Source organism: Astyanax mexicanus, chromosome 13 (genome assembly GCF_023375975.1).
Source record: "Astyanax mexicanus isolate ESR-SI-001 chromosome 13, AstMex3_surface, whole genome shotgun sequence".
Taxonomy (NCBI): domain Eukaryota; kingdom Metazoa; phylum Chordata; class Actinopteri; order Characiformes; family Acestrorhamphidae; genus Astyanax; species Astyanax mexicanus.
In genome coordinates, this window is record NC_064420.1 from 25,547,162 (window position 1) to 25,562,366 (window position 15,205).

The window sequence follows — 15,205 nt, forward strand, 5'->3', positions numbered from 1 at the left end:
AAATAAACACTGTTGTTTTTTTTTTGTTTTTTTTTTACCTGCATTTAACATTCTGATTTGGGATTATATAATATAATAAATGCATTCCTGCATTCCAGACCTGAAGCTTATTTCAAAGTAAAGCATTTACCATTTTACAACATCTGAATCAGAGTTTACCAAGCAATAAAGTTTTCCAACTTCATATTGTGAGATGTATGAAAACAAAAGTGTGTGTGCGTGTGTGTGTTGTCTGACAGTTGTCAGGTGTGTAATTATATGTATTCAGTAATAAAAGGTTGAAAGACTGACCTGTTCATTACTGACCTGTGATTAGTTAAAACACAAAAACACCGCTCTCACACACACCTGTCATTTCTCCTTATGACAAAGCATGAGAGTGTGTGTGTGTCCAGGAAAACTTTAGATCTGCTTTAATGAGGAAGCAACAAAAGTACAAGCAGTGATTAACACACCATCTCTCTCTCTCTCTCTCTCTTTCTCTCCCAGTCTTTTACATTTAGCTTTAAAGTTCAAGGTCCAGTTTTCTGTGACTTGGACTCCACACTCCGCAGGTGCTGGAAGTGTATTAGAGTGAAGTTGTGGAGTGACTGGAGTGATCAGGGGGAGAGTTTTGGAAGAGTTGCCAGAAGATAAGGGACTTGACACCTGTGAGTACTGTCAATCAATTTATACCCTGCAGTGATTTGCAGAGTGATTTTTGAATGTTTATATGCTGTTTACAGTATATGTTTTTGTGTGTGTTTAGAGAGTGTTCATAGAGGTCAGGTAGTGTTTGGAGTGTGTTTAGTGTGTTTCCATTAAGTTTAGGTGTTTTCAGAGAAAGTTTAGGGAGTGATGCACCTGTATAGTAACAGAATAGAAATACACTACTGTACTTAAGCACTAAATAGCTGCGACTGTATTTACTGGAGTATATATTTTTTTCCTACTTCTACTTTTACTTCACTACATATTTTAATAAATTTATTTACTCCAATGAATGTTTTATGTGCTGCATTGTTAATTATTACAATTATAAATATGTTATGAATGACTCCAAACCCACATTATCGCTGCCAGAGTGGTAGAGGCTCTGCATTGTCACTGGGTTTGATGAAGCTCTTCATCATTGAGTGAATCAAGCGATTAGGTGATTTAATAAGGCCACACTGCTCCAATTCTGCCTTTTGCTCTCATGATTTTCTACTAGCTTTAGAAGCATTGCTGTGAGGATTTGATGAATCTGTGACAAAAACGTCCAGGATGAAGTGCCATCCTGCTCCACAGCTCAGTATTGGAGGTCTTTATGTGCCACTAACCTACACCTGTCATTAGTCCTATTCTATTGCTGATGTTTCTCTACAGGCACTAGACAACGCGTGTGTTTGTGTACATTTGCACATCTGTATCAAATGTAAAGCAGCTGTATGCATTCATGAGAAGAAAGGGGTGTGTTTTTTCAGTACTTTGTGTGAAAGGGGAATGTTTTTTCAGTACTTTCAGTGTTTTCCACTCAATGCATTTTCCATTTATTTATTAGATAAATCCCATAAGTCATATTTTAAATGAGTGACAATGTTTTTTTTTGATGATGCTTAAGTAAGTATGGTATAGTATGGGATGCTTCCACCACCATACTTCACACCGTGATCTTTAGAATCACACACCCAAACTATTTCCTTTAGCATGAAGAACTAAATGAACTACTGCTAACTGATCACAGCATATTATTCTCTAGAAGATTTATGATTGGTCTAAAAGCATTTAGCTGTACATTGACGCACTTTTTGTTCAGCAAAGCAAGGTAATAGCTATGTGGTTTATTGTGCCATTTTTTTTTGTGTGACTGGTCTTTCTGCTGGCTTAAAAATACCCATGTTGTCAAAGTTCGGAAATGATTAGCATGGTCTCTTTTTTTCAGTCAGTAAGGGTAAATCATATATATATATATATTGTCCTGTATTCTTGCTATATGTAATCTTTAAAAAAAAAAAAAAACAAAACAAAAAAAAAAAAAAACATTTGTGGTAAAATTAGCCTAAACATAGCTACATATTTTAATATTACTTTATATTGTAGGTCTAATGTAGCAAACACTAGCAATCTAGCTTAGCTACATATACCAGTAGGTATTAACATTGGTTAAGTTAGCTTGCTAGCAGGCAAGCTAACTTTAACAGTGAAACTAGTAGCTAAAGTTTAGGAAAGCTCTTAACAGGCTGTTAAAATGTAAAATTGATAATGTACAATTTCCCAGGCTTTCATTTGACTAATTAGCTAAAATCACATACATTTTGAGAGTGCCTACCAAGCTGTTAGCTAGCTAGCTTAGCTGGGTTGCTACAGAAGTGAGCTAGCCACAGATAATTTAGTTATCTAGCTACTTAGTGAGATCAATAACTTTTAGAATATTTTAATGAAACCAGTAAAATCTGGTAAAAAAGCTTTATTTACAAGAGAACTATTAAACATTCACACATTCACACACTACTCTGAGTTACAAAAGCTCTAGCTAGAACAAACCAAACAAAAGCTAAATACACTTAACTTCCTCAGCTAATAACCAATATACCAATATACTCTTAAATAGAGAACCTAACAGTAGAGACCTGCATGGTGTGAAATGTAAAGATGTACCTTTCTTACCTGCCTGAAACCCCAGGGGGTATAAACAAGCTCTTTAAAGAGTGAGTTACATGTAAAATCTCTGCTAAATTAAGACCAGCTTGTCATTCAGAAACAGTCCCTATGCTAGTCAAGAGCTAGCTAAACAAGCTAGCCTCCCAGCAAATGGTATGTTTACTTTGGATGGCCAGGTGGTCTTAAACTCTATTTTTTTTAGCAATAATAACTTAAATCCAAAACACATCGCTTAGTGATGGGTCTAATGACCCTGAAACCTCGACACATGCGCCGAGCTGTCAAGGCGAAACCCCGTGTCGGTGCGCGTATCAAGTTAAGGAAAACCACGTGACCGATACACTTCCTGTATCGTTTGGTAGCGACGACACTGGAACCTCAGCGCATGCACTGAGCAAACAAGGCGATCCCCTGTGTCAGACCGCGTATCCTTTTAAGGAAAACCACGTGACCGATGCATTTCCTCGCGCAGTTGCTTGCAATGACTTTCTTAGTCCAGCAGATGTCGCCATTAAGTGATACAGCAACACAGTTTCAACACAGTGTCGATACAGTTTGGGAAATGTGCCATACACCCAATGAGGTTTCATCTGCCCATCACTAACATCGCTTTAACAAATCGTAAAAACTTATTAAAACAAACTAAAGGAACCAAAACTGAGGAACTTAAACAAGATATTTAAAACCGAACCGAACCGAGTGTGACAACAGTCCTCTCTCTCCAGCACATACCTTGGGCTCTGCATATAAAAGATTGGCTCCTCCCCCAGTACTCCAGCCAGGTCTCCCATTGGTCAGCAGGTGGTGGAGTCAGTAGCATTTTCTGTGGAGGAAGAGCCAGAGAGAGAAAGAAAGAGAGAGAGAGAGAGAGAGAGAGAGAGAGAGAGAGAGAGAGCACACACTAAACAAAGTTGTTGCATATAACAATTAAAATTACAAATTACAGATCTGATTTTCTGTCCCTTTCTGTGTGTGTGTGTGTGTGTGTGTGTGTCAGACTTAAAATGTCCTCTTCAGACAGTTGCTGCAGCAGATTGGGCTCCTGCTACAAACCGCATGGCTTCATCGCTGCCGTCATCACTAAAGGTGTGTGTGTGTGTGTGTGTGTGTGTGTGTGTGTGTGCACATGCTTTACCAATGTTTACAGACTGTTATTAGTTTACATCAGTGTGGTTAAACACTCAGAAACACACTTGATCTCTAATAGACAGTTTTACACCATATTTTTGCATAACTGTGACAATAAATATGAATTAATAAACCAGTTTCAGTAACACTGATCCACACTAATCAGTTGGTAAAGCAGTGTAAATGACACTGATTCACACTTATCAATCAGTAAAGCAGTGTTAATAACAAATGAAACTGACCAATACCAATCAGTCAGTAACACAGTGTAAATGACACAATAATTAATAATTTAAGCATTATTACTGTGTGTGTGTAGGGCTGCTGGGAGTGCTGCTGTTTGGAGTGGTCTGGGCGATCGTGGGTCCACTTTGTGTTCCGGGTCAGAATCTGTTTGGGCTGGTGGTCCTGTTCCTCAGCGCTGTGTGTGGAGGGAAACTGGTGGGAATGATCCAACTGCCCACCCTCCCTCCACTTCCACCACTACTGGGTACTGTAACACACACATACAAACACACGGACACACACTTAGATATAAATGATTGTTTTTATTCATTTTCATGTTAAATAGAAACAGCCCGATTGATGTTTATGTCTGAATTTATTTCCAAAATAAGAAGAAGCTCCTCAGGGTGTTGGCGAGTCTGTGGGAATTTGAGCTCTGTCAGTCTGTGAGGTCAGGCTCTGATAAGGAATGGGATGACCAACCAGTGTTCCAGTTCACTCAACAGGTGTTCAGTGGGGTTAAGACTAGACTCTGTGCCAGTGGAGATCCAACCCAGATCCTAGAAAACAATCCTAAACCCCTCCTCCTCCAGACTGTACAGTCATGGCCAAAAGTTCTGAGAATGGGTTTCACAAATTGTGCAACCTCCGTTTTTTAGACCTTAAATAAATATATTGACTTGACAGTGTTGAACCTTCTTCTTTACAAGGAATTATGCAAAACTAACTTTTTGCATGTATTTACACTTGGGCTCTCGACTGCCCCTATAAAAACAGGCATGAACAAAAAAAAACATAATCATATGCTTCTATGTGCTGTTTGGGTGACTTCTGGAAGACCCAACCATGACACATCAGGTTCTTTGCCAAAATCTCTTTTTTTATATATATTGAGTCTCTCATAGTTGTACCTACGATAAAAAATACAGACCTCTCTATTCTTTGTATCTGTAATAATTTGCAATATTGTCAGTGTATCAAATCGATATTTTTACACTGTGTATATAGTGTAGTTCCCCTCTTCTGCAAGCCTCTTTGTTAGGGGTGTGACAAGATCTCGTTGCTCGCAAGCTTGAAACGTGACAATATTTCCCATCAAGCTTAAACCTGTCTCGCGGGGAAAAAAAACAGTTTAGTGTGGACTTTTTAAGAGGGATCTGGCAACACAGTAGTGATAGCAGTGAGTGTGCTGGCTGAGCAGTGAGCGCAGCTCTGAGCAGAAGAGGAAAATTTGGGCATTTGCATAGAAGGTGGTCCTGCTACTTTTAAGTTGTTTATCTGGCTGCATTTTGGCTCCAGTGGAAACGGTAACAGAGTGACCAACAAGACACAAAACATATGTAAATACTGTAAGTAAATCCTACACGTGACTGTTTCATAGGCAGTTGTTCTAATCCCTTAGCTCTGTACTGTATTTAAAAAAATGTTCTGTCTCTGTTTGCACTTCAAGCATAGTCTTAATATGACTGGTTGTGGTTATGCATAGTTAAATTACAAGAGATTTAGGAGAAAAAACACAAACCATAGACTTAATATGACTGGTTGTGGTTTGCACTTATTGTTTGCACTATACAAGACCTAGAAAAGTTTTATGTTTATTTTTTTTTTTTATTTCTATTTCTTATAAAATCAATGTGTGAGAGAAACCAGTCTGTTAAGTTTGCGTTATATGATTTTGTCAAATAAAACTCTAGTTTTCAAGCCATTTTTCATTTTTGATGTTTTCTTTAAAATTTTATTTTTAAATCTCTTCTCGTCTCGTTGTCGTGAACCCAGTATCGTGTCTCGTCTCGTCTCGTGATATTAGTGTTTCATCAAACCCCTAATCTTTGTGTATTTTAGTTATTTGCCACTTTGTGTTAAACTGTTTCTGCATCCAATTCACAATAATAGCACTTAGGTTTGTCTGGGGCAGCTCTAGCAGGGCAAATATTTCAGAAAAGCCTACAAAAAATCAATGCCAGTGTGTATCAGAGATTTCTTATCTCTGTCGTTGATTTGGTCCACCTGCAGGATGGATGTTAATGTGACAGCTGTGCTCTCCAGTTCATACACTGTACATAACACCTCTGTCTGTGTGTGGCGTGTGTGTGTTAGGCATGCTGCTGATGGGTCTGGTTCTGAGGAATGTTCCCTATGTGAGTGAGGCGGTGTATATTGATCAGAAGTGGTCTTCAGCACTGCGCAGCGTCGCCCTCGCCATCATCCTCACCAGAGCCGGCCTCGGCCTCAACCCTGCAGTACGTACAGACTCTGTGTGTGTGTTTGTTTGTCTTGTAAGCTCTCAGGAGGCTGAAGGTGGTGTGTTTTGTGTGTGTGAGTAGGCTCTGAGAAGGCTAAAGGCAGTGTGTGTGAGGGTGGCTGTGGGACCCTGCACTACTGAAGCCTGCACTGTAGCGGTGATCTCTCACTTCCTCATGGGGCTGCCATGGATATGGGGCTTCATTCTTGGGTAAACACACACTCACATAAACACACACACAGCATGTATAGTTACATATAGTTGAAGCTGTAATGAAAAAAGTCACATAATCTACAGAAACAGAGTTGAACAGACAGATTCATCACTAAACAACCATTTTTCACTTCTGCACAAATCCTTCCACTTGTCTTACGGGGTCTTTTGTACTGGTGTGTGTGTGTCAGGTTTGTATTAGCAGCGGTCTCTCCTGCAGTGGTGGTCCCCTCGATGCTGCTCCTGCAGCAGTCCGGGTATGGGGTCCAGAAGGGGATCCCAACACTCCTGATGGCCGCAGGAAGCTTTGACGACATTCTTGCCATTACTGGATTTACCACGTGCCTCGGCATGGCATTTGGCACAGGTAACACACACACACACATTTATAATTACTAGAACATTGAGTTGCTTTATAAAAATCTAAATAAATTTACAGAAAACAGAAGTTATTTTACCTAACACTTAGGTCAATTAATAATATGAATTTGTAGTAAGTAATTTTATGAAATGTTAAATCACGTATCTGAACACTGAACATTTGTATTAATTTTCCAAAACATTTAATCATTAATCATGAATCATCGTAAGACATTCAATCTTTTTATTAAATACTCATTAGAGTCATTTTACTGAACAATGCATTGTTTTTCAAAACAATGAGTTGATTTACTGAACAATGATTTCTATCACTGAACACTGAGTTGTTTTTACTGAACAATGAGTCATTTTAATGAAACACTGAGTCAGTTTACTGAACAATTAGTTGTTTTCCTGAACACTGAGTCATTTTACTGAACACTAAGTCATTTTACTGTACACTGAGTCATTTTAATGAAACACTGAGTCAGTTTACTGAACAATTAGTTGTTTTCCTGAACACTGAGTCATTTTACTCAACACTAAGTCATTTTACTGAACAATGAGTCATTTTAATGAAACACTGAGTCAGTTTACTGAACAATTAGTTGTTTTCCAGAACACTGAGTCATTTTACTGAACACTAAGTCATTTTACTGTACACTGAGTTGTTTTACTGAACAATTAGTTGTTTTCCAGAACACTGAGTCATTTTACTGAACACTAAGTCATTTTACTGTACACTGAGTTGTTTTACTGAACACTGAATTGTTTTACTGAACACAGTCATTTTACTGAACAATGAGTCATTTTCCTGAACACCGAGTCATTTTACTGAACACTAAGTCATTTTACTGTACACTGAGTTGTTTTACTGAACACTGAATTGTTTTACTGAACACTGAATTGTTTTACTGAACACTGAATTTTACTGTTCAGTAAAATTACTGAACAGTAATTTTACTGAACACTAAGTTGTTTTACTGAACACTGAATTGCTTTACTGAACACTGAGTCGTTTTAATTAACAATGAGTCGTTTTACTAAACATTGAATTGTTTTTCTGAGCAATGATTTGTTTTACTGAACACTGAGTCGTTCTCATTTACAATGAGTCGTTTTAATGAACACTAAATTGTTTTACTGAACACTGAGTCATTTTACTTAACATTGAGTCATTTTACTGAACAATATTTTGTTTAACAAAAAAAAATATTGAAAAATTATACTGAACATTAAGTAGCTTGATAATAATCAAAAATAATCCTTGTTATTCCTGTATAAAACGTATGTGTGTGTGTGTGTGCAGGCTCCACATGGCTGAGTCTGGGTAAGGGTGTGTTGGAGGTAGTAGTGGGGATTGTAGCAGGAGGAGTGCTGGGCATCCTACTACACTTCTTCCCCAGTGACGACCAGGTAACTCCCCCCCCCCCCACACACACACACGTTTGAAACCTTGTTTTAACATGTTGATGGTCTGATTGTATAAAAGTGAACTAATCCTTTTTTTCCAGCGCTCTGTTGCCCTCTAGTGGTCAGCAGTTTTATTACTGTAAACACAGGGAGTTATGTTTAATGTGTAGTACTATGTTAATCATTTCAATGTCATGTTTGATGAGTCATATTTTTCTGGCTGGTTAATTCTATTCTGTGTACAGGAGGATCTGGTTCTGAGGCGGTCCAGTTTGCTGCTGGGTCTATCTGTGTTTTCAGTGTTTGCTAGTCACACTGCTGGACTGGGTGGAGCAGGGGGGCTTTGTACTCTCGTCCTGTCCTTTATTGCTGGACTCAGCTGGGACACTAAGAAGGTAAAAAGCAGTGGCTAAAGAGAATACACAAACCAGTAATGATTACTTTAAATAATTCATATATATGGGGGCCTATACAAAAGTCTCAATGGTGGTGGTCAAACAAGACTACAGTTCCTATTGCAACACTCCAAATCCACTACAGTTCCAACAGTACATGCAAATCTATCTATATAACTAACAGCTTAAGATGATCCATGTACCATGATGATCCGGTCTGAATATACAGCTCTGGAAAAAATTAAAACACCACTTCAGTTTCTGAATCAGTTTCTCTGATTTTGTTATTTATAGGTAAATGTTTGAGTAAAATGAACATTGTTGTTTTATTCTATAAACTACAGACAATATTTCTCCCAAATTCCAAACAAAAATATTTTCACTTAGAGCATTTATTTGCAGAATAAATGGGAGAATGAGAAATGGCTGAAATAACAAAAAAGATGCAGAGCTTTTAGACCTTAAATAATGCAAAGAAAACAAGTTTATATTCATAAAGTTTTAAGAGTTCAGAAATTAATATTTGGTGGAATAACCCTGTTTTTAATCACAGTTTTCAAGCATCTTGGCATGTTCTCCTCCACCAGTCTGACACGCTGCTTTTGGAGAACGTTTTGCTACTCCTGGTGCAAAAATTCAAACAGTTCAGCTTGGTTTGATGGCTTGTGATTAAACCATCTTCCTTTTGTTTATATTCTAGAAATATTCAATTTGGTAAAAATCAAAGAAACTCTTAATTTTAGGTGGTGTCTTATTTGTTTCCAGAGCTGTGTTTCCTGTTACACCCTAAAATGTATTTATGCCTAGCATTATATTATTCTAGCAACTTAATCCCAACTCTAACCTAAACCTAAACAAATTGTAAGTGTGTGTGTGTGTGTGTAACAGGCCCCAGTAGCTGCAGTAGTTGGAAGGTTTTGGGACGTGTTCCAGCCTATGCTGTTCGGTCTGATTGGAGCTGAAATTACTATTTCTACTCTCAGCCCTAACACTGTGGGTCAGTACCGCACTACTATACTACTGTACTACTGCACTACTATACTACTCTTTACTACACTCTACTCTCATCCCTTACACTATGGGCCAGTAAAGTACTACTATCCTACACTACACTCTTAGCTATAACACAGTGGGTCACTTCTTTACTACTATACTACAGTCTACTCTCACTTGGTACTGTACTACAATACTACAGTGCATTTTTAGCCAGTACTCTACTAGTATAATAGATTTTATTCTCACCCAGCACTGTACTACAATACTGCAGTGCATCTTTTAGCCAGTAATCTACTAGTATACTATACTTTTTTCTCACCTAGTAAGGTGCTACAATAATACAGTGCATTTTGAGCCAGTACTCTACTAGTTTAATACACTCTACTCTCACCCAGTACTGAATTACAATTTTCATTTTACATATACATTTACATTTCAATTTCCTTTTTTTAGCCAGTACTCCACTAGTATACTACAATTGGTTTCAAGCATACTATGATTCTGTACGTATGCATTCTCTCTCTCTCTCTCTCTCTCTCTCTCTCTCTCTCTTTGTAGGTTTGGGGCTGGCCGCTCTGTGTGTTGGAGTCGTGATCCGTGTGTTGGTGACGTTTGCTGCAGTTCTGTTTGCTGGTTTTAACCTGAAAGAGAAAATCTTCATTTCTTTGGCCTGGTTGCCCAAAGCAACAGTGCAGGTGTGTGTTTGTGTGTGGTTAAAAGTAATTGTTTGAAAAATAGAAGTAATGTGAATTGAAATGTGTTTATTGCATGGTGTGTGTGTGTGTGTGTGTGCCTGAAGGCTGCTATAGGCTCCACTGCCTTGGACATGGCACGCAGTGTAGGAGACGAGCAGATGGAGGATTATGGGATGATTGTTCTGACCGTGGCTGTTCTGTCCATTCTGGTGACGGCACCTATTGGAGCAATCGCCATCGGCCTGGCTGGACCCAGACTACTGCAGAAGTACACTGAGATAAACGACACACACACAGAGGGTGAGAACACACACACACAGAAATACACTGACATAAAACATGTCTTCTTATATTGTCGTAATATTTTTTTTCTCCATGTCTCTGCAGAAAAGACTGAAAGTAATCCAAATACGGAACCAAATGTGGCTCTGGAGAGCAAACTCTGAAAAGAAACACACACCCACACACACACACACATACACTCACAAACACACACAGTGTCTTATGACTGTATCACTCCATTATAAACACAGTGACATTAACAAAAGGGGTTAGGGGGTCCAGTATCAGTATCAGACAGAACTAAGAAGCAGTAGTGTAGCTGTTTGTGTGATTATCTTCTGTTTATTGATAATGTGGTGTGTTTATAATGGGTCTGATAAAACACTTACACTCCTCGAAAAGCTAACTAGACTCCAAACTTTCAAAATCTAAACAGTTACAAGAACAAAGAGTGACTTTGTTAGCAGTTAGCTAGCAGCTAACTGGGACAAATAGTTTGGAATATTGGACTGTGACATGGTCTTACAATTCATGCTACAGTTGGAAGCAGGTTTTTAACAAGATAAGTCAGTTCACACATAAGTTCAAAGCAGCGCCATCCTATTACAGTCCAGTGCTACAAATACGGTTAGACTGAGGGTCCATCCACACATACCTAGTTTTTGTCTGCATTATGGCCTCCCATCCACATGAAAACACTGTTTAAAAAGCTGGGAGTTTTGAACACCTTTTGAAAACAGAGCTTTATGAGAAAAAACAACATATGCATGTTTCTGGCAGATTGTCAAATAGGGTGGAGTCAGCTAAATGGGCCACAAACGATTGTAGCATTTTAGCTCTTTTAAAAATTACAACAAATCAAAATAATTGCTCTTGCATTGTTGCCTATTGTACCTACTAAACAATAATTTTTCATAATTTTCTGTCAATTTATATAAATATCATTAGGACAAATACAAAGCTTATTTGATGGTCTAATAAGTAATTTATCAAAAATGATGGAGCATCAGAGTAAGAGGAAGGAAGATGGCTAAAGTGATGCAAACATCATGTCTAGAGCCTACTGTAAAAGCTTGTAAGGGTGAAGCTATGATCTGGTTTTGCTGCAGTTAGTCAGGTCTGGGTTCAGCAAAGTTATGTGTCTAAAGAATGAGGTCAGCTGACTACCCGAATATACTGAATATAGACCAGGTTATTCCATCAATAGATTTTTTTCTTCCCCGATGACACAGGAACAGTCCAAGAGGACGATGTTAGGATTTATGGGGCTCAGGTTGTGAAAGAGTGCTGGATTTAGGGAGCATGAGATCATTGTTTTCACAATTGGATTGGCAATCAGATCTGAATCCCATTGAGAATCTTTGGATTGTGCTGGAGAAGATTTACCACAGCGAATGTGTGTCGTAATCAAAGCTAGACGAGGCAGTCCAATGAAATATTGGAGTATGTGACCTTTTTCTAGATTTAGAATCTGTAATTTTCTGTGATTATCATCCGTGTGTGGTCGGGAAAAACCTGGAAAACCTGAGACATTGAAATATCCGTTTTCAAAAAATCCAGATACATGTGGACAAGGGATAAATATAGGATTGGGATGTTTTGAGGGTAAAACAAGCTAAAAAAAAAAACCATAGTAACAATGTCCTGTTTATTAAATTCACATTTAAGGGTAGATTTAATGGCATAACACATTCTTAAGGTCTATTTTTACTGACCCCCATACATTTAGATTTGAAAGTTTTGGGAGATACTGGACCCCACCTTATTTTGCAGTGTTTTGTTTTCTTGTAGCTGTCCTGCCAAGTCTTTCTCCAAACTTACAGCTCATAACATGATGAATTTATTCTGGGAAACTGATCTTTTTCTTTTATTTAAACGAATTATTTATTATTTATCTTATTTATTTTAGTACATCTTAACATATGCTCCTTCATGAAACACACCATAAAGAAAATGATATTGCTCTCTCTCTCACACACACACACACACACACACACTCACACTCACATGGAGATTTAATTGCACAACTGTTCTTACACATCAACCAGCAATAAACCACAGCCCTTTATTACACAACATTAATACAGTGGTTTAATAAGTCTGACTAGGCTTTATATTTTGTCATATTTCTCATTAAATATTTATACACAGATATTTCACAAAGAACAGGGCTTATTGATGCATTTATTAATATTAACACATCTCTTAAAAGTTCACTGGAGCCAGCTAGCCGGAAATAAAACACACACACAAACATGTAGCAACTAGCTAACTGGCTACTGTGCTTGAGTAACACAGGCTTCCCCTTCAGATGAGCTAATGAAGCTATGGCTAATTAGAAGGAAACCTAGCTACTAAACTTTCAGAATTCCTAAACAATTATAATTTTTCACATTTTCTTAATAAGTAAAGAAACCCAATTCCTATATATGTCATTAGGGCTCATACAGAGCTCATTTGATGGCCTAATATAAATAATTAAATATAACACATACTGCACAAACATGTAGCAGTCATAATTAAGATATGCTTCATAATTACGAGATAGTAAGTCATAATTATGTGATAGTATATTATAATTATAAGATGCTAGGTCATAATTATAAAATGGTAAGTCTGGGGCTATTATCTCATTATTATTACTTAGTACCTTATAATAATAATGACTTGGTATTTCATCTCATAACCTTTCTTTTTTCCATATGGCAGAAATGGGCTTCCATGGAAAACTTTACAGACATATTTTTTTTCACTGTTTTGCTTCTAGCTAACACCATCTAGCTCAGTTTGTCTATCTGCTTGTTGGTAAAAACATTATTACATTAATGTTAGTACACTATTACACAATAATTGTTAAAAATTGTTTAAAAACTTGTTAAAAATACTGTGCATGCTTTAGGACATAGTTACAGAGTATTATTGTTATTATTACTTATGGAAGCTAACATGTATTTTTTTCTATTGAATCTTATGTGCAACAAAGCAAAGTTTTTATTATATTAAAAATACATACCTATCTACACAAGAAAGTTACCTACTTTACTAGAGTCGCTAACTCAGTAAACTTACGATTATAACCTACATTACTTTTTCTGTTTGTTTGATTTGTTTGTTTATGAGCTGTTTTTACACTGCCCTTTGTACTCTGTAGTAATGACTGATTCATTTATATGTTGAAATTACTGCCATCATTTAATGTAAACTAGAGCAGAAAGAGTTTTGTTAAGAAGCAGTTTTAAAAAAAATCTAATTTGATCCCTGACTCTAGATGCATGTTGGGTATTTGACATGTGCTTCTAGTTTAGAACAGGAAATGCTAACAGTGCTAAAATCTCTAAGGGCGATTCCCATTACTCTTTTGTACACTTAACCCTTGTTTTCGAGTGTAACCCTTCACCTTTGAACAGAGGTACTATTTTTCTCAAGTTCCAGTGAGCAACTATACAGAGGTAAATAAAATGTAGCACTGTGTTCAGTGCTTGTTAGCTAAATTAGCCTAGCATTTCCTGTTCTAAGTTAAAGAAGCACCAAATGGTTACCAAACATGGTTGTGAATTACTAACTGAATCAGGGGTCATTAATCAATCATGAGAATTATTTTTTTTCAGAGAACTGTTCTTTAAATGAAATATATTATATATTATGGTTATATATAAAGTTTTATAAGTGCTTGTAATGTTCTGACCTGTAGAAAAGCTACAGCTTAATGCGCACAGAAAACAGTCAAATAAAAACTCTCAACTCTCAACTGTGTGTGTGTGCTTAGAAGCCATATTATTATGTTAGCTGTTTGCATTATCAAAATACTGACATCAATTTATTTTATTTCTTTACAATTTATCACGGTTTTAAAACTTCAACACAGAAATACATTTTCCGAAACTAATCGCTTTATATTTTCTTGAGTGTGTCCGTTTCTGTTTCAAAAAAATATTTTATTCCTGAGATTTTATTATTTTTTTGGACAGAAAATACAAAATGGTCTAGTTGCATAATGTTGCCTGTTGTCCTATTTTTATACTTGCCTGTTTTTATACATAAAAAAGAAATGTGATATTTTGAGATATTACACTAATTTAACTCTTTCAGACCTAAATTATGTTCCAGTGATGGAAAAATATAAGAATAATCTTTTCTGTCTGTAATGCACACAAAATAAGACACTACTGTCCTAATATAAAATCTATATTTAAAAAATAAATCTAATTAACCAAAACTTTTTCTTCCTTAACATGATAAAAGTGTTTTAAATCACAAAGAATTTGTAAAAAATAGCTTATACTTTGCCTTATTTGTTCTGTAGAGCTGACAAGCCCTAATGTCTGATTTTTGTTTTCCGGTGCAGTGCAGGGCTAAGCTACTGTTTTATGATCTATTCTCATGGACAACAAAAGAAACTACATAATGTCCATGGTAATTTGTAATCATTTGTTCATTAGAAGTAAATCTTTAAAAATGTGTGTATGACATTTAAACACATAGCTGCAATATGTTTCTCCAGTCATTAAGATAATCCACATTTCAGAATAATTTCCACTCATTGCCTAATTACCTAATTACTAAACTCATTATTCTAAACTCATAAAGCCTGTCTGATTTCCAGTCTGTCTATGAATGACACATCTCTACACTTT

At 36.8% G+C, this 15,205-nt stretch overlaps 1 protein-coding gene across 1 annotated transcript; it reads left to right on the forward strand.

Annotated features, from left to right (window-relative positions):
* Window positions 1–456: 456 nt before the first annotated feature.
* Window positions 457–14,319, forward strand: LOC103038743 (sodium/hydrogen exchanger 9B2). Its single transcript, XM_007239131.4, has 12 exons — window positions 457–650; window positions 3,620–3,708; window positions 4,070–4,240; window positions 6,073–6,215; window positions 6,300–6,427; window positions 6,622–6,797; window positions 8,100–8,206; window positions 8,449–8,598; window positions 9,487–9,595; window positions 10,153–10,289; window positions 10,394–10,589; window positions 10,677–14,319. Exons 2-12 carry the CDS (start codon window positions 3,627–3,629, stop codon window positions 10,733–10,735), a joined length of 1,458 nt encoding a protein of 485 aa, XP_007239193.1. The 5' UTR covers window positions 457–650; window positions 3,620–3,626; the 3' UTR covers window positions 10,736–14,319.
* Window positions 14,320–15,205: the final 886 nt, after the last annotated feature.

Coding starts and splice junctions, on each gene's coding strand:
- LOC103038743 (XM_007239131.4), top strand. CDS start 3,627: ATGTCCTCTTCAGACAGTTGCTGCAGCAGATTGGGCTCCTGCTACAAA. Junction 4,241..6,072: donor TCCACTTCCACCACTACTGG/GTACTGTAACAC, acceptor TGTGTGTGTTAG/GCATGCTGCTGATGGGTCTG. Junction 8,207..8,448: donor TCTTCCCCAGTGACGACCAG/GTAACTCCCCCC, acceptor TTCTGTGTACAG/GAGGATCTGGTTCTGAGGCG.